Source organism: Haliotis rufescens, unplaced genomic scaffold (assembly GCF_023055435.1).
Source record: "Haliotis rufescens isolate VD_foot unplaced genomic scaffold, xgHalRufe1.0.p SCAF_3, whole genome shotgun sequence".
Classification (NCBI taxonomy): domain Eukaryota; kingdom Metazoa; phylum Mollusca; class Gastropoda; order Lepetellida; family Haliotidae; genus Haliotis; species Haliotis rufescens.
The window spans coordinates 1,322,605-1,343,908 of record NW_025964001.1 but is presented as its reverse complement, the minus strand read 5'-3'; the positions used below and the strand labels follow the sequence as shown (position 1 = coordinate 1,343,908).

The window sequence follows — 21,304 nt, the reverse complement described above, 5'->3', positions numbered from 1 at the left end:
ACAGAAACACCAATTGGTGTTTATGGCAACGTTGGCAACAGACGAATGCAGTCAGAGACCATCCTCGGAGTGGCAGGCCACGCGTAACCAATAATCAACAAGACAATTAGATTCGAACAACACACCTACCAAATCGATTCCAGCCAGCAACAGTGACTGGAAGAAGCATCCCTGGCCTTCGACGAAAATCTTCACAAACCGTAAAGTCGCCGCCTCAGATGTGCAGGGATTGTCGCCAGAAGACTCCCCAGACCTCCCATTTTGACAGGAAACCACCGTCAAGCACGTCAACAGTGGTGCAGACAGCGTCTACGCTGGACGGCCATGCAGTGCGGACCAGCTTTATTTACTGACGAGTCTCGTTTTCACCTCAGCCACAGCGATCGACGGATTCGAGTGTACCGACGTCGAGGTTCAGGGGCGGCAGCGTTATGGTATGGGGTGGGATTACAGCAAGACAGAGGACCCGTTTGATAGTGGTAGAGGGAAATCTCAATGGACAGCACTACCGCACCGAGATCATCGGCCCTGTTGTTTTACTGCGTCGTCATGGCCCAGGCATTACCTTTCAATATGACAACGCCCGGCCTCTTATTGCTCGACTTGTTCAGGATTCCCTTCAACAAAACAACGTGAATGTCAACCCCTGTCCGGCTCGCTCCCCTGATCTCTCACCAAACGAGCACATGTTGGATGAGATGGATCGGCGCCTTCGACGTCATCCACGTGTTCCACACTCCAGGAACTTCGAAACATGCTCCAGCAGATATGGACAGATCAATTACATGAGACGAAGATGTGTTGCTTGAATCGCAACCAGAGGTGGACACACACGCTATTGATTTGTAAATTGACATTTTGGCATGTTCATGATTTTTTATGAAATCACGCATTTTCTAAAGTCAATATGGCAAATTAAACAATGTGAACACTTACAGTGGTGCAAACCGAAATTGTTTCAGATTAAGTAAAAAACATAACTTTGCATTAAATCTTATTCAATGTCACGGGAACTTTTGTTGTTCAGTATATATGATGTCGGTCAGTAAATAATCGAGTCTGGACCAGACAATGCAGTGATTGATATCATGAGCATCGATCCACGCAATTGGGATCGATGATCAGGCAGTGGTGGTAAGTTAATATTACAATGTAATTTACCTTTTATCCATTTGGTCGCATTTTGTTTTCAGAGTGTGCTCATTTCAAGACGGGCTTCCTTTTTGGACATGATCAGATGTGTACTGCTGATGAGGATTGTCTTGGATTCGCCTGTCATATCGATATACCGCTCAGCCGTATTCAGGGTGGGATCTCATTGAAAGTCAGGGTTCATCCTCTTGAGGCAAAAGTTGATGTTGAACTAAATGGTGAAGGAAAGATTGCCCCCAGAGGTAATGACATGGATCCTTAATTTACGAATGTCAATGGTCAAGTAATACGTAATTTATGTCAGTCACTCATGAGGTTCATTGTAGTATCACAGGCCGACACAGCCAAAATATTAAACCATCTGCATCAAACAATAAATTTAACTAATTCAACGTCAGCGAATAAACAGTCTTGAAAATCTTGCGAAATAGATTGAGATGAAAATTATGAATAAATCAGAAATGACACCATGTGTTCGCGAAACATTTAAACATAGCCTGCTCTACCGGTTGCACCAACCACTGGCACAACTCTTAGAAAAATGTGGCTTACTCTCATCATGTTGATAAGCAATATGTCATATTTTGTCGATTCTTCTGAGGGTCTACTGTTATTTTATTATTTTTTCGCAATGACTTGCCAAGGCCTACGAGGGTGAAACCTTCATCAAATAGACCATGATGTAAGCAAAATGTGTCTTTCAAAGAAATTTGAAAAAAAATCTTGTACATACTGCAAAGTATCTAAGCAATTGAGAAAAGTACTTGTCTGAAGCTAGAGGTGCTCTTGAGATTGAGGATTGGGAAATTTAAATCACCGCTCTTGTTGTACACGATGGTACAAAAGCTTAAATGGATTAATATCACATGCTATGAAAATGAATTTCATCCACTCAGAGTGACATTCAACTGGTTCTTACTCTCGTTTTGCAAACACTTCAAAAGAGCAAGTTATTGTCTAAATTGATTTTGCATTGGTTATGTTGTGTGGGGCCTTTCTGAAATATTTTTGTAAAGTGACATTATTGTCAATTGTCGAAATATCACTGGTGATGGATGATATGTGCAGCATTGCATTTGCAGGATGTGCTCTCTAATGTATTCAGCTTTTCAGGAATTGCTTGTATTCTATTAACTTGGATGCAATGGTGATAGTAAAGGCGTTTCATTTGAATATGTGGAATTATGGTGCTTGCTGATCTGTTTCTTTGTGCGTACGAATGTGGCCAAGAAGTTTTAATTAGCTTCAATAAGTAAGCTTCAGTATTAAGCTTCAGTAATGTCGATGATCTTCAGTAATGGTGAAATAGTTATTTCCCTGCAACTGATTTACCAACCTGAACTAGAAATGAAAGAGACAAATGAAACTGCTTCATCTGTTTCATAACGATATGTGCAAAAAGATTCAGAGTGACCAAAACCTCCCCGCAAGACAAGTTCAACTGTCCAATAGCCTTTGGTGCCAGCATTTCAAATCTTTTGAGGAACAATCGGTATAGTCTTTTTTGCTCAAAACATGTTTCATGATGGGTACATCAGTAAAGTTTTCAAAATATTTTATGGCAGACATGCCTTTCAGTGAACAATTAACCTGCCTTTGCATGTCCTGCAAAGGGGGCCACCGGAGGGGCAAGATACGTCCACCGTTCGCGAACACATGGTATACTAGTATAATCACTATTTGAGAGTGATTCATAAACACATGTTCATGATGTAGTTCGAATTGTACAATCGACTCTGCTTTATTATCGCACATTGGGGATTTCTTATGATTATTGGAAGTGTTTTATTGCTTATTGTCTGAAGATATTGCCAAAATCCAAAACATCCATGCCCTTAAAATACGTTTTGTTAACTAGTATTACCATTCTTCTGCATCACTAAACGAAATTAAAGCATAAGTAATAGATATTGATACTGGTATTTTAGAAGTGAATGTCTTCAAGAAACAAGGCTGGCATAATGATTAATATTGTCCTTTTCATATTGATGCAACACATACAATCGTACAGTATCTTTTTTTTTAAGGTAACAAGGTCTCAAGGACTGGGGTTAAACTTGGACCAATCTCCTTTAGTCTCAAGAGTTCAGTGGAAATACAGGGAGGTGGATTGGTCATCTCACTGTCTGTTAAACCATGCTACAGATCCATGTGTCACAGGGACATCAAGATCATCAGGAACCTAGCTTTTCACAGGAGGCACACACGAGATATTTCTGGTAAATAGAACAGAGTACTTTGTAGGTAATGTTTTATGTATTGTCACAGATTTTGTCTATGGATGTAAGTGAGTGAGTGAGTACTGTTTTACGCCGCTTTTAGCAATATTCGGCAATATCGCGGTTGGGGACAGCAGAAAAGGGCTTCACACATTGTGTCCATATTTGGAATCGAACCCGGGTCTTCAGCGTGATGAGCGAACACCCCAGTCCTTGAGACCTTGTCACAAGGCAACCCCACCGCCCCAATGGTGGAAAGAACAGGTTACGTCATTTATCTTACTCACAGAACAACCCATATTTCTGTTTTCTATTTAATAATCGAGGGGTTTATTTTCTTTATTTTTTTCCATAACCGTAAATAAAGGTTTCACTGAACATGCTGTTGCCCCTTTATGAATTGTATTGCATGTCTTGAAGCAGTGACAAAAAATACCGTAGCTTTAACAAAAATCCAAAAAGTAATTTCTTATGTGATATTGTGTTAGTGTGCATATTTATGTGTTCACTGAATCAATCGAAACCACTCCTTTCATTCCGTCCTTGTCTATCTGTAAACAGCTACGGTACAGAGAGGCATTTCAAAGCTGGAAAGCATGGATTTAACCTCAATCACGGATCAGCTGACTAACCTCAATGTACCTGGTAAAGAGTTCATAGGACAGATGAATGAAATGTTGGATGGAATACGATCAAAGGTGCGGAAACGCTTTTCATGAAAACTATATTAATTGACGTTATGTAGAAGATGTTTGGATATTCAAGAATTATTTTACGCAGGAGAACTAAGAGCACTTCAAAAACGAAGTTAAACGAAAGGGACCTTTAGCTTTTCTTTCTTTGTTTAACTACGTGTAGTAAACTAAAAGGAGCGTTGATGGTGCGATCAATAAATTGGATACAGTTTCATTAAATTTCAAACGACGGCACATGATCATGATTTGACCACACCTTTATGATGTATGTCATTGTAGTATATTGGGATCAATGTAATATTGGTGTCACAATTGGTCATGTAATAACAAAAAAAATGTGAAGACCTCTTTTGTTTTGCTGTATGAAGAACAGATAAATGTCTTTTGTATTTTATTATTCCAATTTAATTAATAACGCACTACTTTAACCTGCCAATTCGTTTTAGCAATGTTCCTATTGTTACGTTTTATAAACCATTTATTTCCCACTGCACCACCAGGCAGTGTGAACTATGTTTCTTTGGAATACCAAGTGTTTGGCAATTTCAGCTGTTCTTAAAATTGTTCTAATGATCATATTTTCTTGCCAGATAATAGAGCATGCAGCTGACCCAGCTGGGGCTTTAACAGACGAAATGAAAGCTGAAGATGATTATGAAGACAAACAGGACTATCCAAATGGAAAACCCCTCTACTTTCCTTTCTTCCCACCTGGTCTCATGACTTTCCGATATCCAGCAGGACCTGTTGTGTTTGTTATATGTAAGTAACCTCTTTTGAAGATTACGGTATGACAGGTAAAGCAACTTCTTGATATGAGGCAGATTTCAGGTTTTGAAAGAATTTGACTTGTAATGCCCATTAATTTCACATTATCTAAATTTTCACGTTATGGAGACTTCACGAAAAGTTAACAATGGGGCTGCACCTGGTTTCGAATATAAAGCAAACAATCTAGACACTTGGCATCGAAAATGGGCCAATCTGTAACTGTGGAATACTTGGTTTAAGCTTTATTAACATAAACGTTATGCTAAATAATAGTCTTACCAAATTCCAAAGAGAACCTTTTTCTATTTGGATCTTATGTTTGATCTGGTCTCCAACAACGGGATTGATAGTTGGCATTGTAGTAAGGCACAACTACTGTGTCTTTGCTCAAATGTGAGCTCTTCTGCCCATGCGTGGAACTGATTTTCTCAAACAAACAACAATGACATCTATGTTAGAGACATCACAGCAGGTCCTCATATCTCTCATAATACCCTTTATGGCGGTCGGGTAGCCTAGAGGTTAAAGCGTTCGCTCGTCACGCGGAAGACTGATAACGGCGTACGACTGGATAACATTGAAGTTCACGATGATACTGTGTGAATTAGGTGTGCGTGTGCGTGTCTATGTATGTGTGTTTATGTGTGTGTGTGTCTGTGTGCGTGTGCGTGTCTATGTTTGTGTGTTTATGTGTGTGTGTGTCTGTGTGCGTGTGCGTGTCTATGTATGTGTGTTTATGTGTGTGTGTGTGTGTGTGTGTGTGTGTGTGTGTGTGTGTGTGTGTGCATGAGGTGACACAATGTCATTTTGCGAAATTGGCTCACAGTTTACCAAAATAGAACGATTTTTCCAATCAGTTAGAATAAACCCTAAATACCCAACTCAACATCCATAAACATTTTGTCAAATATCTAGGTTAATTTGAAGGCCATTCACTCATAACTGTTTTATCCAGGAAGTATTTATAGTATGGTATGGAGATCATATATTAGTAACACCACTTAAGTTGGCAAGTAATGTTCCTATGTTTAACATTTTATGTATATGATCTCAAGGATTGATCTTAAATTGAGAAGCATCTCGATGCCCTCCAAATAATGTCAAGGTCACTCTTGCGTCAAGAAACATGTATTCCTTAATTATTTATATACAATACCAAGCATTTTTTTAATTAACATTACCAAAGCACTTTCTTCTGTCAAGGTCATGTTAAATGTCAAGATTAGTCACATATTAAAATAGTAACATTTGTAATAACACATGTCCTCTCAATTTCTTGGCAGCTCATGGCTTAGGTCAAGGTCAACGTTCTCATAACGGTAGCATTGAGGCATAGTTTGTTTCAGACTGGTACTGTCAGTGATGTGGCCAAGAACATCATATCGTCGCCAAATACATCCGATATTAAACTAAAGTATTTCTTCTATAAGAGGCTAGGCCGTCAGTTAATTTCGTTAACTCAGCGTGTAATAGAGGAAATATCGATACGTTTTACAGTTCCTATCGGTGATCGATCAGCGGCCATTTAATATGAATCCATATGTAGGCTATAAATGTATTCATACGCACGTTGTTTTGTGTGAAAATGCTTAATATATTAAAAAAGGGCTTCCGTAGCAAATAGGAATTCTCTTTTGAACCACACAGAATCAAGCATTCTTCAATGTCATGGTAGAAATTCTGGCAAATTCATGGCAGGGAACACCAGAATGGGATTCACAGTCCAGAAAAAGTGTAAATGCTTCTGTGTTTGAATATAATGCAAAAACATTTTGTATCTATGCGTCTGTACCCTGATGTGTTACAATATAGATTAATAATTGAACCAATATACTCACTAGAATGATTGCCAAACACCTGATTTTGTACTTCGTTTAGGTCAAAACTGTAATACCGAGAGTTACTTACACAGTTGCCGTCTTCTTTGATCAATTGTCAAATGTAATTACTTGTATTTTGGTTCTTTCAGATTTTTCCTTGTTAGTAGCCCTTACAGAGGCATTTCTTATTCCTTTAAATATGATATCTGGCTTTACCCATGCCATTCTGTGCTATCTATTCTATCCAGTACAACATTTTGTAATTGTTTTACTGTTTAAGCTAGTTATTCTGCCCTTTATTGAAGTAAACATGGTGCTTGTTGGGATGTTTTATATGATGTTTCACATCTTTCATTGCAGCTATAGATGCTGGCGCAGAGCTTGGTCAAGAAGTTTCTGTGGATGTACAGGCAGTCAAATCAACTATGTCGGTGAGTCTAATACCACATCATGTTTGAACTTAAGTGCACATTGAATATACAATGCAGAAGACTTTGTTATGGAACTGTGAGGTTGTATGAGTGAGTTGGGTTATATCCAATTTTTATCAAAATTCCAGAAGTATCACAGTAGGGGACACCAGAAATGGGATTCACATGAACCCAGGCAACTAGGCTACCTCACTGCCCCATCGGGTAAAGTGTAGTCAATCATGTGGTAGTATTGTGAACGAATATTATGATGTTACAGAATTTGTATGATATATGTATCATTGTTCTATTGTGTATTAGACAAGAATAGGACCATTTGTTGCGGGAAAAGTCAAAGTATCTTTTGGCATATCTATCGTAATTGCATCTGCTGGAATATCTCTTACTGGATGGCTGATGAGAACAAGTTTTCCTTTTATACTGGAGATGAACTACGCAAAAGTACCAGCTGTTGCCATGTGAGTACATATAAGTAGTCATTGTTTAATAACAAATGCGAATATGCTTTGGATCATGTTTTTGGCATAAGATCAGCGGTATAAAAAAAACTGGAGAAAGAACAAACTGATAAATTGAGAATAGTGTTTTACTCCCCTGCTATGTAAATTCATGCACAATATTTAAGCAATACACAATGTATGGTGCATAACTTATTTATCAGTGCAGGATTCAACCCTCAAATGATGCAACAAGTGAAACTTAAATGTATGCACTCAAATACCCTAACTTTCTTGAAAACACCTTTGAAAGCACCAAGCACTTTGAAAATGATTCTGCCAAGCAGCATGCATACACCTGCATCAAGGTTAGGTGCCTCATTGTTACCACAGAGGTTGGTCAGCGCTTAACATAACTGCATGGAGTATGAGTGCTAAACTGGTCATCTCAAAGATAGACCAAACACAGTTCTTCAAAGGTTGAAACTTCTGAGAGCGTGCCATTTCTTGGCCACATTTACCCAGGAAAGAGATTCATCAAGCCGCGACCTCTTTAAAATGAACTTTTAAGGGTGGCAGGGACCTGCATTAGCAAACAGACATTTTGGAATAGATTTTATGCACAGAAGGGTCGTGGTGCTGAAGGATATGACGCTTTCAGTGAATCACTATCTTAACAGTGTCAACCACGAGCAACCTTTGCATTTCACGGATTAATCCAGATGCTTTCTAAATTTCAAAAATGGCAGGCACGTGTCTGAAGGAATGATTTACTGACCATATCACTTCACAAAAGGAGTGGGAATCCTTCTGGTGTATGTTGGCATACAACCCGGGTGTCTTACTGGTCTTGTCATCAGACTGGGTGGTCTGCTTGGTGTGTTATGAGGAAGAGATTATCATCTTTATGGATGATAATACCCATCCACATTGAGCACTATGATTTCATTCATGCTGACAATTGAATATGATCGAGAGATCACAGGGAATGCATTTAGGTTTGCCCTCAGACTTGATCACCTTGAGCAGGTTTTAGGGTAGCCTGCATTGCTAAATCTCGTGTGACCATTGCACAATGGCTGATCATTGTGACATCGGTGTCTGTTGTATTGTGTTTTTAAGGGTAGCTGTGTTTGGGCACTCCTCATTCTTTTCTTGTACACTGACCCATTATATTATTTCATTGCATCACTTTAGAGTTGCAACTTCCATTGATAAGTAAGTTTATTTTTCTTTTAAGGGGGTTTATATATTATCATAAAATTATGATATATATCAGTATGTAACTTAAGACAGAATTCATCTTATATTTCAGAAAAAAACTTAATGTAGAGTTGACTCCACTTGAACTACGATTAAGAGCATGGGTTAAAATACTTTTCATTATCAACATGCATTTTGACATATGGCATTGGAGAAGCCCCACATACACTGGTACCATCTGGGAACACCGAGTTGATCTGAACGATAAAACTCCACCACGATTCCCTAACTGTGACCACAGGAAGAGGTCCTTGTCAGGGAGTTGCTCAGTTCGGCAACTTGATGGAAGACATCCCAGTGACACAGCATTCATCTTGGAAGTTGACAGTGAAGATGAAAATAGCCCCCTTACTCTACACTATAGTATTGGTAATTCTCGTGGTGGCAGAGATGTGAGATCATTGGTTGAGATGAGAGGGCCCTCCTTAACATTACCCACAATCTCATTGCCTCATGGAGTTCCTTTGTATTGGACTATCAGGGCTAGAAACCAACAAGGCATTGAGGCAACAGCTATGTGCATGCTCGACACCTTTGACAATACAGTTCCAGATGGAAGAGTGGATGCTGGCTATCAGTTTACAAGTCATAGGACAGTGATCCAAGCCAATGTTGTCGTATTTGAAGATTCTCCACTTACACCTAATCATTCGGTTGCTGTGGGATACAGTCCTGGAGAATTCGGAAAAGAAATTTTGGATTGGAAAATTCTTTACTTGAAAAACACGAATGAGAGACAAGGCGTCTTGTCCACATTAAAATATTTTGCCCCATCTAAGGCTGGAAAGTTGTCGTCTGCTCCATTTTCCACATCGTATGCAGTTAATGATATTGAATGTGCAAGACTATGTATGCAGACAGGATCAAAATGTATTTCCTTTGACTATGAAATGCATACTCAGGCATGTGATCTGCAGGAAACTGTAGTAGGAGCAAATGCAAAACTTCATCTTGCTGCATCATATTTTCACCACGAAAGGCTTGGTGTTGGTTACAGTGCATTTCTCGAATTCTCCCACTCATCACTTGAACATGGCGCCCAGTATTTTGTTAATGCAAAGATCACCAACACTCTAGGATACATTGCCTACCTGCCATCAACAGGGACTCTAGCTGACTTCACTCCGCCAGAACCTGGTCCTGTGGGAGAAGCTGTCTCTGATGTGTTACGGGCAGATGGATGTAAGGCAGCTGTTACTCAGAGATGCATTGATGTTACCAAGGAGCTCAACCACAGGTAAACCTCACAAACTAACGTACTTCTTCTTTGTGTTATTTTTTATGTGTAATATGATTTCACAAAATGGTATACACACATATTATATACCAAAGAACAAATAACATGGAATAAATGTCTTTTACAGAAACATAATTGATGGGAATGCTGGAAGAACGGTTTTTGGGGGCAACAAACCTCTTGAAGATTCAAAGTATACGCTCGCTAACAACTATATTTCAGGTAATCTGTTTTTCCAAGGTATACCATTCCATGGTCTACGTGATTACACATTTGGAAATATATCGAATTGTACTGGGACACTAGATAGTTGCATCATGAAATACATATACCCTGTGTCTCTGTGTCCCTCCAACTTCTAATGCCTATCAAAGACACATTGTGGTGATATGCAAAATATATTTCTTAGTATAACAGTGACTAATATGTTCAATGTGTTTTTTGCCATTGTTGTCTTGTTTACTTTTATAAAGGAAACTGTGATGGATTCCATGATGACGAGAGTGGTATTTGGGGCTACACGTGGGCTGCTGGGACATCTGTGTGCGGATCTGATGTTGTGAACTTCACCGATCCACATGCTCAGCTGCAAACCAGGCAAGACTGGACATATACCGGACTGGGCAAGAACCTCCATCTGGCTGATGGTCAGTACTATATAACCTTCCAAGCTATCAACAATGTTGTTCATGGAGGAGCCTTGGTTACAACGGTGTGTCACTCTACACCTGTAACAGTTGATACAACACAGCCAGTTGTACATGAGGTAGGGGATCTGTTGTTTGATGAGGATTTTGATATCTTGGGCGTCTACTTCAATGTATCAGACGATGGATCAGGTATTGCTAGGGTGGACTTTGGTCTTGGCAAAACAAAGTATGACGTATTTGTGAGATCCTACAGTCGTCATCCCTTCCTAAACAGAGCCGACCCATACCTTGTGATAGAAGATCTTGGCTTAGCACCAGGTGTGCAGGCTTGGGTGCGAATCAGAGCCGTAAATTCAGGTAAGGAGAAGCTTCACTAACATTGTTAACTGCAAACTAAAACTGCATATTGGACAATTATTAATTGTGTATGAATCTTTTCTATCACCTGACACTGCTGTGGTATTTGGTTACAGTGGATCTCTCTACTGCAAGCCATGGTGATGTCCCAATACTGATTGACTTTACACCTCCAGTCATTGGTAGAGTACTTGATGGGAACAAGCTGCTGCAGGATATTGAATATCAACATGATACTGACATGATTTGTTCACAGTGGGTAGATTTCTATGATCCAGAATCTGGTATTGACAGGTAAGTGACACCAGTTACTTCTTAAATGCACTATATATCAATATTATAGGTTTTTATGAAATCGGTTTCCAGTAACATTAATATATAGTCTTCAAAAAAGAATGCAAAAGTGATTTTAGATGTATATTTCATACATCATATAACTGGTAGTCAAACAGATGGATGGACCAGAGTAGGAGATTGCTGCCCACATCATCACACTTTCACCACCACCACCACATCTGTCCACTTCTTGTACGAAGTTTACTGCAAAACGTAACTTGCGATGCCTGTAAACTCGTCACTAAACCAAACTTGTCTCCATCGCAATTGTCGCCATACCCTTTGACTTTGACACCATTGACGTCACAGCTGACGAGGCAGATCCGTCAAAATGACACCTCGAACTGCTCGTCCAACACGATTACTTTCAACGCAGAAATGGTTCCTCACTGTCTGGGCTGATATCCTATGCAATATCCTGGTATTGCCATAGTTATAGAGGTATCCGTGGTGGTTCCTGCACGTTAGTGGTGTAGCTGTATGGATCTGTCCTGTGCTCTCGTGGTCTACCGGAACTGGGAAGGTCACGTGTTTTTCCCGTGTGTCTGATTACGATTCCAAAGTCTTGTAAAGGTGTTTGGTGCTGCATGCTAAAATCTGACTACAGCTGAATATGTTTCTCCTGTTCTCCTGGCGTTGTTGCGTTGGGCTTCCGTCAGTCGCTGCATCTAAGTTCACTTGCTGTAACATCGTAATGGCATGCAAATGAAATCCCATAGCCCAACAAGTGCATGTCATGTGCGTGTCACGTGGTTGACATCTCTGCACCACATTTCTGCAGTACCTCATTCTCATACATCATATACTTTTTGTTATATCCTAGTTATTGAATGAATTAATGTGACAATCATTAATACTTTCAGTTATCTCTGGGGTGTTGGAACAACAGCTGGAGCTGACGACCTTCTTCCTTTTACAAATTTTACGCATCATGTTAAAGCTGCCTGCAATGTCACAACTCTGCACCACAACACAACATACTATTCAACAGTTGTTGCTTTCAACGGGGCAATCAATCAGAAGGAAATTCAGGCAACTTCTAATGGAGGTACATTTATAGACATATAGATATAGATACAGATTAGAATGGCAAGAGGAAGAAGAAAATGGTATATAGAAATCTGTGAAACGAGGACTCGGTCTTTCCACGTTCCTGACCATTATGATTTCATTCGGATAGTGTTGACAATTAAACCTTTCCACTTTTTGTTTCAGTGCTGGTAGATACAACACCTCCACTGCTTGGTTATGTCTTTGATGGTGCTGATCTTCTGCGTGATGTGGAGTTCAGCTCTGAGACGGCCACTATTGCAAGTTCCTGGGCCAACTTCACTGACCCAGAAAGCCATGTACCAGAATATACAATGATGGTATTTGTAAATGATGAACTAAAAAAGAAATTCCATGTTGGATCCGTGACCAGTTATACTGATCATACAATGAGCACAAAACACAAGGACCATGTCCGAGTTCAAGTCACAGCAATAAATGGAGCAAGACTTGAAACACCGGCAGACAGTGATGGGTATCTGGTCGACGAAACACCACCCAACATGATTTATATACAAGATTCTCAAACAGGCAAATACCAGAGCGATTCTACACACATTGGTGTCAAGTGGTATTTTACAGATGAAGAGTCAGGCATCCTGGAATACAGATACACTATATTTGAAAAGATCGGGGGTCAGAAAAAAAGGTTTTGGCCAAAAGATGAGACATTTGCAGTCATTGAAGTTGAAAAGGCAGACATACAGTTGGATTTCCTTCCTCTTACAAATGGGGCTTTATATACAACATCCGTCACAGCTCTCAACAATGCTCTTCTTGCAACATCAGTAGAATCAAGTGGAGTTCTTATTGACACTACAGCACCAACTGTAAAGAAAGTGAGTATCACCATCCTACAAAATAATAGGGATTCAGTAGTAGTTCAAAAGGACATTTGAATTAACCAAAAGATAATTTTATTTTATTTTCAAGATGACAATGAGGACACAATGATGTATTTCTACTTTTTGAAATAGTACTCAAATCTTATGTATTTGAATTCAAATTAGTTTATAAGGACTCGTGAAGATTCCGGGGAGGAATTGGTCTTCAGCAACCCATCCTTGCCATAAAGGGTGACTATGCTTGTCGTAAAAGGCGACTAACGGTATCGGGTGGTCAGGCTTGCTGACTTGGTTGATGCATGTCATCAATCCCAATTACATGGATCGTGCTCATGATATTAATCACTGGATTGTCTGGTCCAGTCTCGATTATTTACAGACCGCCATCATATAGCTGGAATATTGCTGAGTGCGGCGTTAAACAACAAACCAACGAACCAAAGAAGTTTATATGCAAACGCTACCACGATTCTTGTCAAGAAAACTTTATACAATGCTACAAATATTCAAGCAAATACATCTATAATTATATATGTCAACAATTGCTTTACATGTTCTAGGTAATGATAGGTCTACCTGGACAAGAGGAGGAGCTTGATGATTTGGGAAATGTAATCCACATGGAGGATCAGCCAATGCATGTGTCTTGGACAGCTCGTGATCCGGAAAGTGGCATAGCTGAAAGCCTGCTTTGTGTGAAGGACAATGTCATACAGTGCACCCAAAGTGAACAGTTTACCAGCTATGGAAGCACGTCATCTGTAACAGTGGATGCTCTCAATCTTATATCAGATGACATTGCCAAATACTTTGTAGTTATCAGAGTTATAAATAGAGCAGGCTTGACCGCAGAAGCTATGTCAAGACCAATACACGTAGAGAAGGGGAATTCTCCTGGAACAGTCTACGATGGTCGAAGTGTCAGTGAAGATACAGATTTCCAACGGGATCTTTCGAGTCTAGCTATGTCATTCGATGGCTTTGGTAGCGATGCATGTGGAATAACCAGCTACGACTGGGCGATCGGAACACAACCATACCTTAGTGATATAATGCATTTCACGAACTATGGACTTACGATGGTCGGTGACGGTGCAGGATATGCGGAAATAACAAATACAAACTTCAACAATGTGAAGTATTTTGTTACAGTCCGGGCTGTAACTGGTGTGGAATGTCAGGAATCATACATTGTATCCTCGTCAAATGGTGTAATGGTCGACCATGAAATTCCAGTGATAAAACAACAGTACAGAGATAAAATGATGACGTCATCCGTTGTGTTTGAAAACCAAACTACAAGTCTACCATTGACATGGTCTGTAGAGGATGCAAATATGAAGTCTGTGATATCCTGGTCAATAGGGAACCTCCCACTCTCTGGCGAAAAACATGAAGCCAATATTTCAAAGTCAGGTCTTGATCCATTGGAGATAAGTCTTTCAGCAAACAACACATATTTCGTGACAACATATAGCACTGATATGGCAGGCAACGTGGCTTTCATAAGTTCGCCTCCAATCACAGTCGATAAGTCCCCAGCTTCTGTCATAGACTATGATTGTACACCCTTCATATCAATGAGGTTAACAATTGTAACATGTTCTTGGCGGTTTTTTAAAGAAGCAGAAAGTACCATCACCAACGTTTCAATCACTGCACGAACAGGACCAGGCAATTCGCATATATTAGTGGTTTCAAGACTATCTGCGACTGAGAGACTTTGGAGCTTTGACACAAATGGAGTTTTGCAAGATGGCGTTTCATCTCTGTCTGTTACTCTAGAAATTGACAATGGTGCTCATCTGCACAGTAAATTCTTCAAAGAAATCATATTTGATCAGACACCTCCAACCATTGGGGAACTCACAATAGTCACATCATCTAACCTATCATCGAAACAGGAAGTTGGCTGTCAGCATCAAACATCATACATATCTGCCTTTGTGAATGGATTCAGTGACCCCGAATCACAGATCGACAGGTGAATGACAAGTACACATTTTACTTAACATTGATAAAAATGTAACAATAGTGTTCCTAAGTTTATTGAAACATCTATTCATACAAAGTTGTTTCCTTTTGAACTACCTTCCTTATAATCATTATACTAGAAGAATTGTTGTATGTTTCAGGTATGAAGCAGGACTTGGGAGTAAGAGAGGACTGACGGATATTGTTCCATTCACAAAAGTCAGTTTGTCTGATGGACTGTTTGTACTTTCAAATTTACACGTAGAAACTGGAGCCCTTGTCTTCGTCAGTGTCCGTATATTCAACAAAGCCGGGCTGTTCACGGTAAAAGAAAGTAACCCAGTGGCTGTCAGCCCTAAACCCTACTTAGTTGTTTTGGATGGAGCAGGATCTGATGACGTTGACAGTCAACATGATCTGTCGACCATTCAGGGTAGCTGGGTCTACTCTGATCCTTGTCCAGTTCTTTCAGCTGAGTGGGCAGTAGAGGACATCACAGGGGAGCTTATCAAAGAATTTGAACACACCCCTGGAAATGGGCATAACTTCTACAATGATGAACTTACACTGGGGTATATGAAGACATATAGAGTCATTGTGAGAACCACCGATGCACTGAACCGCACCATGGAAGGTAGATCTGATGGTGTGATGGTCAAGATTAAGCCTCCAGTTCCTGGGAATGTTCGAGATGGCATTGCTGCTGACATCAACTACCAGCTCCCTACAAATTACCTTGCAGCAAATTGGGATCCGTTTGGAGAAATTGATGATATGGACCCATCACAGAAAATAGAATACTATGAAGTGGCTATAGGGAATGACCGGAGATATGCAGATAGGAGATCCAATGTTCACTACTTTGAAAATGTTGGTCTGAACAGAAGTTATGTTTTTGAGCATTTAAATCTAACAGCGAAAACAGTAACATATTACATCACAGTGAGGGCATACAGTTCTGCCGGAAGTTATGAAGAGTCATTTTCAAATGGAATCAGAGTTGGATTTGGAACAGACATCGTGTCAGGAGATATAGAAGTTGCTGAGTACCAATCCAGTACAAGTGAAATAGAAGTATCATGGTCTGATTTTATATCTGACTTCAACATTCGGAAATATGAGGTTGCTGTTGATACTGAAGAATATCCAGAGTCAAATACCAGCTTGGAATGTCAGAATATTGTGTTTCAGCCGCTTGTGCCATTTGAACATGTCAACAAAGACACGATAAAAACTATAAAAGGTCTACATTTAAATCATTCACATGTTTACTATGTCCTTGTCAAAGCTGAAGATGAGGCAGGAATGTGCAGGATTGCATCAAGTAAACCAATTACAATTGATACAACACCACCTCAACCAGGACAAGTGAGTATTGATGGTCGACAGTCATCTGGTATTCTGTATGCCACGCAACTGCACTCCATTCATATAAACATGACAGGATTTACAGATGAAGAAAGTTTCATTGATGACTACACAGTGACTTTATTAGGAGGATCGTTCTGCACTGATTCAACGTCAGTTTTCACCAAAGAAACAAATATTTTACGCTCTGTTACTGTCTCAACTTCCAATGCCCATTTCAACGATATCATGCTGGACACAACCAGGCCATACTATATACAGGTTACCGCAGCTAATAAGGCAGGGTTGAAGAAAGTTGTAACAAGTCAACCTATTTTAGCTGATTATTACCCTCCAGTGACTGGAAACATAAAGTTTGGGTCAGACTGGAGGTACAGTGCAAGGTCTTGGGGTGATACGAACCTGTTACAAGGCACAATACTCATCAACACCAACATTCATGATTCTACATGTCAAACTGAGAGAGAAGTACTGAAGAATGACTATAAACAGGAAATACTTATCTTAGATGGTGTCTTCCAATCTCACGCTGTTGATGTTTTAGACAATATCCAGGTCAAGATATATGCAAGACTTGACCCCTCTTTGCAACTGTTTGAAAAGGGAGCAGTGAAAACGAACCCGATGGTACTAACGGAAGGGAACTATTCATTTTCACTTCAAGCTACCGCAGGACGCCATGTTTCATCTGTCATTGGTCTTGTTCAAGGAAATCTTCCAAATCCTGATGATATTCTAAAGGCTTACGTGAAGATATTTATAGATAACTGCAATGGGAGTGCATGTCCTGATGGGGAAAAAACTGCAGCAAGTGATGATGACAGTTGGAACCTTGGAGTCCTGTTAACTATAAATGACAACACGTCAAAGCCGCTGATTCTTTTCTGGGCCAAAGATCAATCAAGAATCAAAGTTCATAGTGTCCATGTAGACTTTGATCCGAGAGTATCGCTGAACGACTTTTCCTTTCAAGCAATAAATGATTCAACACCATCAGCAGATTCATGGAATATAAATCTTTTCGTCAATGGTGAGTTGAAGGGACAACATGCTGGACTGAACATTCTAGGACATATGGCAGCTACAGTGTTCACCTGGAACAATGATGGAAATATTCCACACGTTGATGATCCGTTTGACCCATTCACAACTAACCTTCTCCTCTCATCAGTGAGACTACCGCTCCAGCAAATAAATCCATGTAGGTATGGAAGAGCTTTTTATGATTCACAGAGTGGGCTGAAGGATATCTTCATTGGTCTGTCAGATTCTCAGAATACAACTGCCAATATTGCGCCTTATGAAAAACAAATGTCATTTTGTGTTCCCTGCAAGGATCTTTGCAAAGAAAATTGTGGCTTTGAAGGTTCCTGTTCTCAGAGTACAGAACTACAGGGATTGTCAATCAAGCACTTCGAGCTCAGCAACTTGACACTGGCGCCATCTCAGATGTCTGATCGCATTAACTACAATGATTCAGACCTAAGTGCCTACTATCTGGATGTGAAAGTAACTGATCATGCTGGTTATGAAACAGAAATCAAGTCTGACGCCATCATCATCGACACAACACCTCCAGTGGTAACTGATGTGACCTGCTTTGATCCTGAGTACTCCATGTATGAACCTGCTATGTTCATTGGAAATGACCATGCTGTCAGTGCTAGTTGGGAGATATCAGAGGATTTCAGTGACATCATCGCCGTTGTTGTTGGAATTGGAACTAAATGTGGACTAGATGATATTCTTCAACTTCCCCTTCATAATAGACTGAAGAATGTCACTTTGAATTCAACAAAAGAAAATCTTCAACAGGATCAAACGTATTTTGTTGGTGTTACTGTGGTAAATTCTGCTGGTCTGAACCACACTGCATGTTGTCCATTTATCATTGACATCAAGTCCCCAAACATTTCCTCTAGTGAACCAGTGCCACTGTTTGTCTCAGCAGAACATGTGCCTGGACTGAATGTTTCACTTACTGAGTACAATGACCGGGTTGGAATCAAGTGGGATGATCCACATAGTGATGTGGACTATTTTGGTGAGACCCATCTTGATTTTCTTCCTTTTTACCTACATGTATGTATAGTATTCATAGGTACATTATTATTATAATTATAATAATTAATTTTGTAAAGCGCCTAATATCCATCGACAGTTGCTCACTGGCGCTGTGACAAAGTTAAAAAGTAATGTCTATGTACATATGCCAACAATCAGGAGATCTATTGAAAAGTTGAAGTGAAGAAGTGGGTTTTGAGGAGAGACTTCAACGTTTCCTTAGAAGCAGAGTTTCTCAGATTCAAAGGCAAAGAGTTCCATAACTGTGTACAGATGGAACAGTATGTGATTGGTGCTGTTTGGAAAGGTGGTCTGAGGTGTCTTACCCAAACTTTATTACTGTTTTTTATCCTTAATTTTTCAATACCCTACCCGTGCCCGTGGGTAAACGTGAATCTTGCATAGTTCAGCCGTACCATTTCTCTCCATTTCATAAGTGTTTGAACAACATTCCTAAAACTATGTTTATGAGATTAAATTTATGTTTCAGACTGGCAACTGGCTAGTGAAGATTCTGTAGAAGAAATATATCCAACAATGCGGGTGGGTTCAAACTCAACACGACGTGTCGAGGTCCTGAAGGGGGATATTAGTCTTTCTCATGGTGCAGTCAATGCGTCAGTGTCTGAATTTCTCAATAGAAACTTCTCTGATGGCCTCAAGAGTGCGGACTTCAAGAATAGTCCTCTCTTTCTGGAACCAGGCAAATGTGTCATCCAGACAGTGACATCTGTCAGTAGAGCTCACAAGAAAACAGATTTGACGTCAAAGAAGACCTGCATTAAACGTACTTTTTTAATTACGTATTTGTTTATGTGTCGTGTAAATGTGTCAACATATTATTCCCCTGTGGGGATTCCAGGTTAAGATAAGTCCCTGATTACCTTATAAGAACTGGCTCTATGTATTGGGTGGCCAGGCTCGGTGATTTGGTTGATTGCATCTCACCTAACACAGACTGCGTAAGAAGTCGCCAATATTATCTTTCACTGGTTTGCCTGGGCCAGGTTCGATCATACACTGACCGCCCTAATGATGCTGAAATATTGCTGATGTGTTAAACAATAAACAAACAACATATTATCGTTCATATTACAAGTGTAATTATTTTGTTATTTTAATACAATCTAGTGATATTGTATGTTGTCCAGGCAAGAAAGACATGATCGTAAAGCAGGGCACCAACAAAACACTTGTGATTGATGGCGATACCATCTCCGAGTCATCTGCAAAGAACAACCGTTCTGTTTGCAAATTATCAGTGGCAGGTAAGTTGATCAGACAGAACACGCAGCATTTATTATGTCATTGTCGAACAGAAGAACTGTGCAGTTGTTGCTAATGTTGTAATATGTGTCAACTTACTTAAATTTCCAGACAATTATAATGGAGTTGTTTTCTATGTAAACATATTCAACTCTACTACGTACTAAATGGCTGCAGTTGTGTAGTTTCCAGTGGCGCCTTATCGGTTGGTGTACTGAGCGAGGCAGACCAACATAAGGCCTACGGTGCTCCAGCCGCCGTGGATTATTCCCCTTACATCGTCAGCCCTGACATCACATCGACACAGCTGTCCCGGTTCCTCATTGGAAGGTGAAGCTTTTTCTCTAAAGCAAGTGCATGTACATATTAGTATCGATGTTGCCCTGTACTGCTATTTACATGAATCTAAGGATACCAACCTCACTTCCAATAAATACTAATAATTATTTTGTGTTCCACACTATGACGTGGTGCAGCAATACCGAATAATCACAATATTTAGATTCTAAACATGTTCATTATGCTTCTGTGCAGACTCTACAATGTTGTTAGTCCCACGTTCTACCTGTCTCCAATCAGCAATGTACAACTTAAAGAAGCCATCAACGTTGATTTGCCAATATCCCCAACTGACGAACACCTGGAATCAGCGATCATTCTATGGGACTCAGGTACAAATACGACTATCCCACCTCGTTAGCATGACTGTGTTGTATCATAATTACAACTAGTGAATTAGTATGGTTTTATGCCGCTTTTAGCAATAGCACATCAATAGCATGGCAAAGGACACTAGAAATGGGCTTTACACATGGTACCCGTGTCAGGAATCGAACCTGCAACATCAGCATGAAATGCAAAAGCTTTAACACCTAGGCTATCCCTCTGCTCCACTTTGAAGGGAAACACTGTTCATTATTATATTCATCGTGAGTTTATTTTTGCACACAGGTGACAAAGTCTGGCGCCATGTCAGTGAAATCTGTGGTACTTCATCTTTGAGGAATGACGCCACGAGGAGTGATCTTCATACATTTCAGGTGATTAATTGATTTCGGTATACACCGGTGCAAGTATTCTACACTATATTTGCTAATGATCTACTCTGAATAAGACATACGATTTACCGATTCAAAACTAAAGGAAAGATTAAATGTCACTTTTACGAACATATATACTTTACCTAAATTAACTTATTAAAACCTGTCAAGTGTCAAGGTTGTGTCATAGTTCAAGGTCATTTTAAGGATATTCACTCATTAACCTCATTTTAAGAGGTTCATTAAAAACTACTGTAAACAATATTTATGAGTATTCATTATTGAAACACGAGTTAATAAACATGATATCTATTAATGGTTCTTGACCT

The 21,304-nt window shown here is 39.7% G+C and overlaps 1 protein-coding gene across 1 annotated transcript in view; it reads left to right on the top strand.

Moving 5' to 3' along the window:
- Nucleotides 1-21,304, top strand: part of LOC124148470 — a 59,627-nt gene that overhangs the window by 35,153 nt on the left and 3,170 nt on the right. The window contains exons 24-42 of the mRNA XM_046519568.2: nucleotides 1,194-1,394; nucleotides 3,180-3,371; nucleotides 3,933-4,069; nucleotides 4,657-4,828; nucleotides 7,018-7,088; nucleotides 7,389-7,546; nucleotides 8,841-10,025; nucleotides 10,153-10,247; nucleotides 10,499-11,032; nucleotides 11,149-11,326; nucleotides 12,232-12,416; nucleotides 12,584-13,257; nucleotides 13,824-15,247; nucleotides 15,399-18,649; nucleotides 19,160-19,456; nucleotides 19,821-19,937; nucleotides 20,121-20,265; nucleotides 20,470-20,606; nucleotides 20,887-20,975. Of these exons, the coding sequence (XP_046375524.2) occupies nucleotides 1,194-1,394; nucleotides 3,180-3,371; nucleotides 3,933-4,069; nucleotides 4,657-4,828; nucleotides 7,018-7,088; nucleotides 7,389-7,546; nucleotides 8,841-10,025; nucleotides 10,153-10,247; nucleotides 10,499-11,032; nucleotides 11,149-11,326; nucleotides 12,232-12,416; nucleotides 12,584-13,257; nucleotides 13,824-15,247; nucleotides 15,399-18,649; nucleotides 19,160-19,456; nucleotides 19,821-19,937; nucleotides 20,121-20,265; nucleotides 20,470-20,606; nucleotides 20,887-20,975 (9,242 nt within the window). The remainder of the gene's footprint in view (nucleotides 1-1,193; nucleotides 1,395-3,179; nucleotides 3,372-3,932; nucleotides 4,070-4,656; nucleotides 4,829-7,017; nucleotides 7,089-7,388; nucleotides 7,547-8,840; nucleotides 10,026-10,152; nucleotides 10,248-10,498; nucleotides 11,033-11,148; nucleotides 11,327-12,231; nucleotides 12,417-12,583; nucleotides 13,258-13,823; nucleotides 15,248-15,398; nucleotides 18,650-19,159; nucleotides 19,457-19,820; nucleotides 19,938-20,120; nucleotides 20,266-20,469; nucleotides 20,607-20,886; nucleotides 20,976-21,304) is intronic.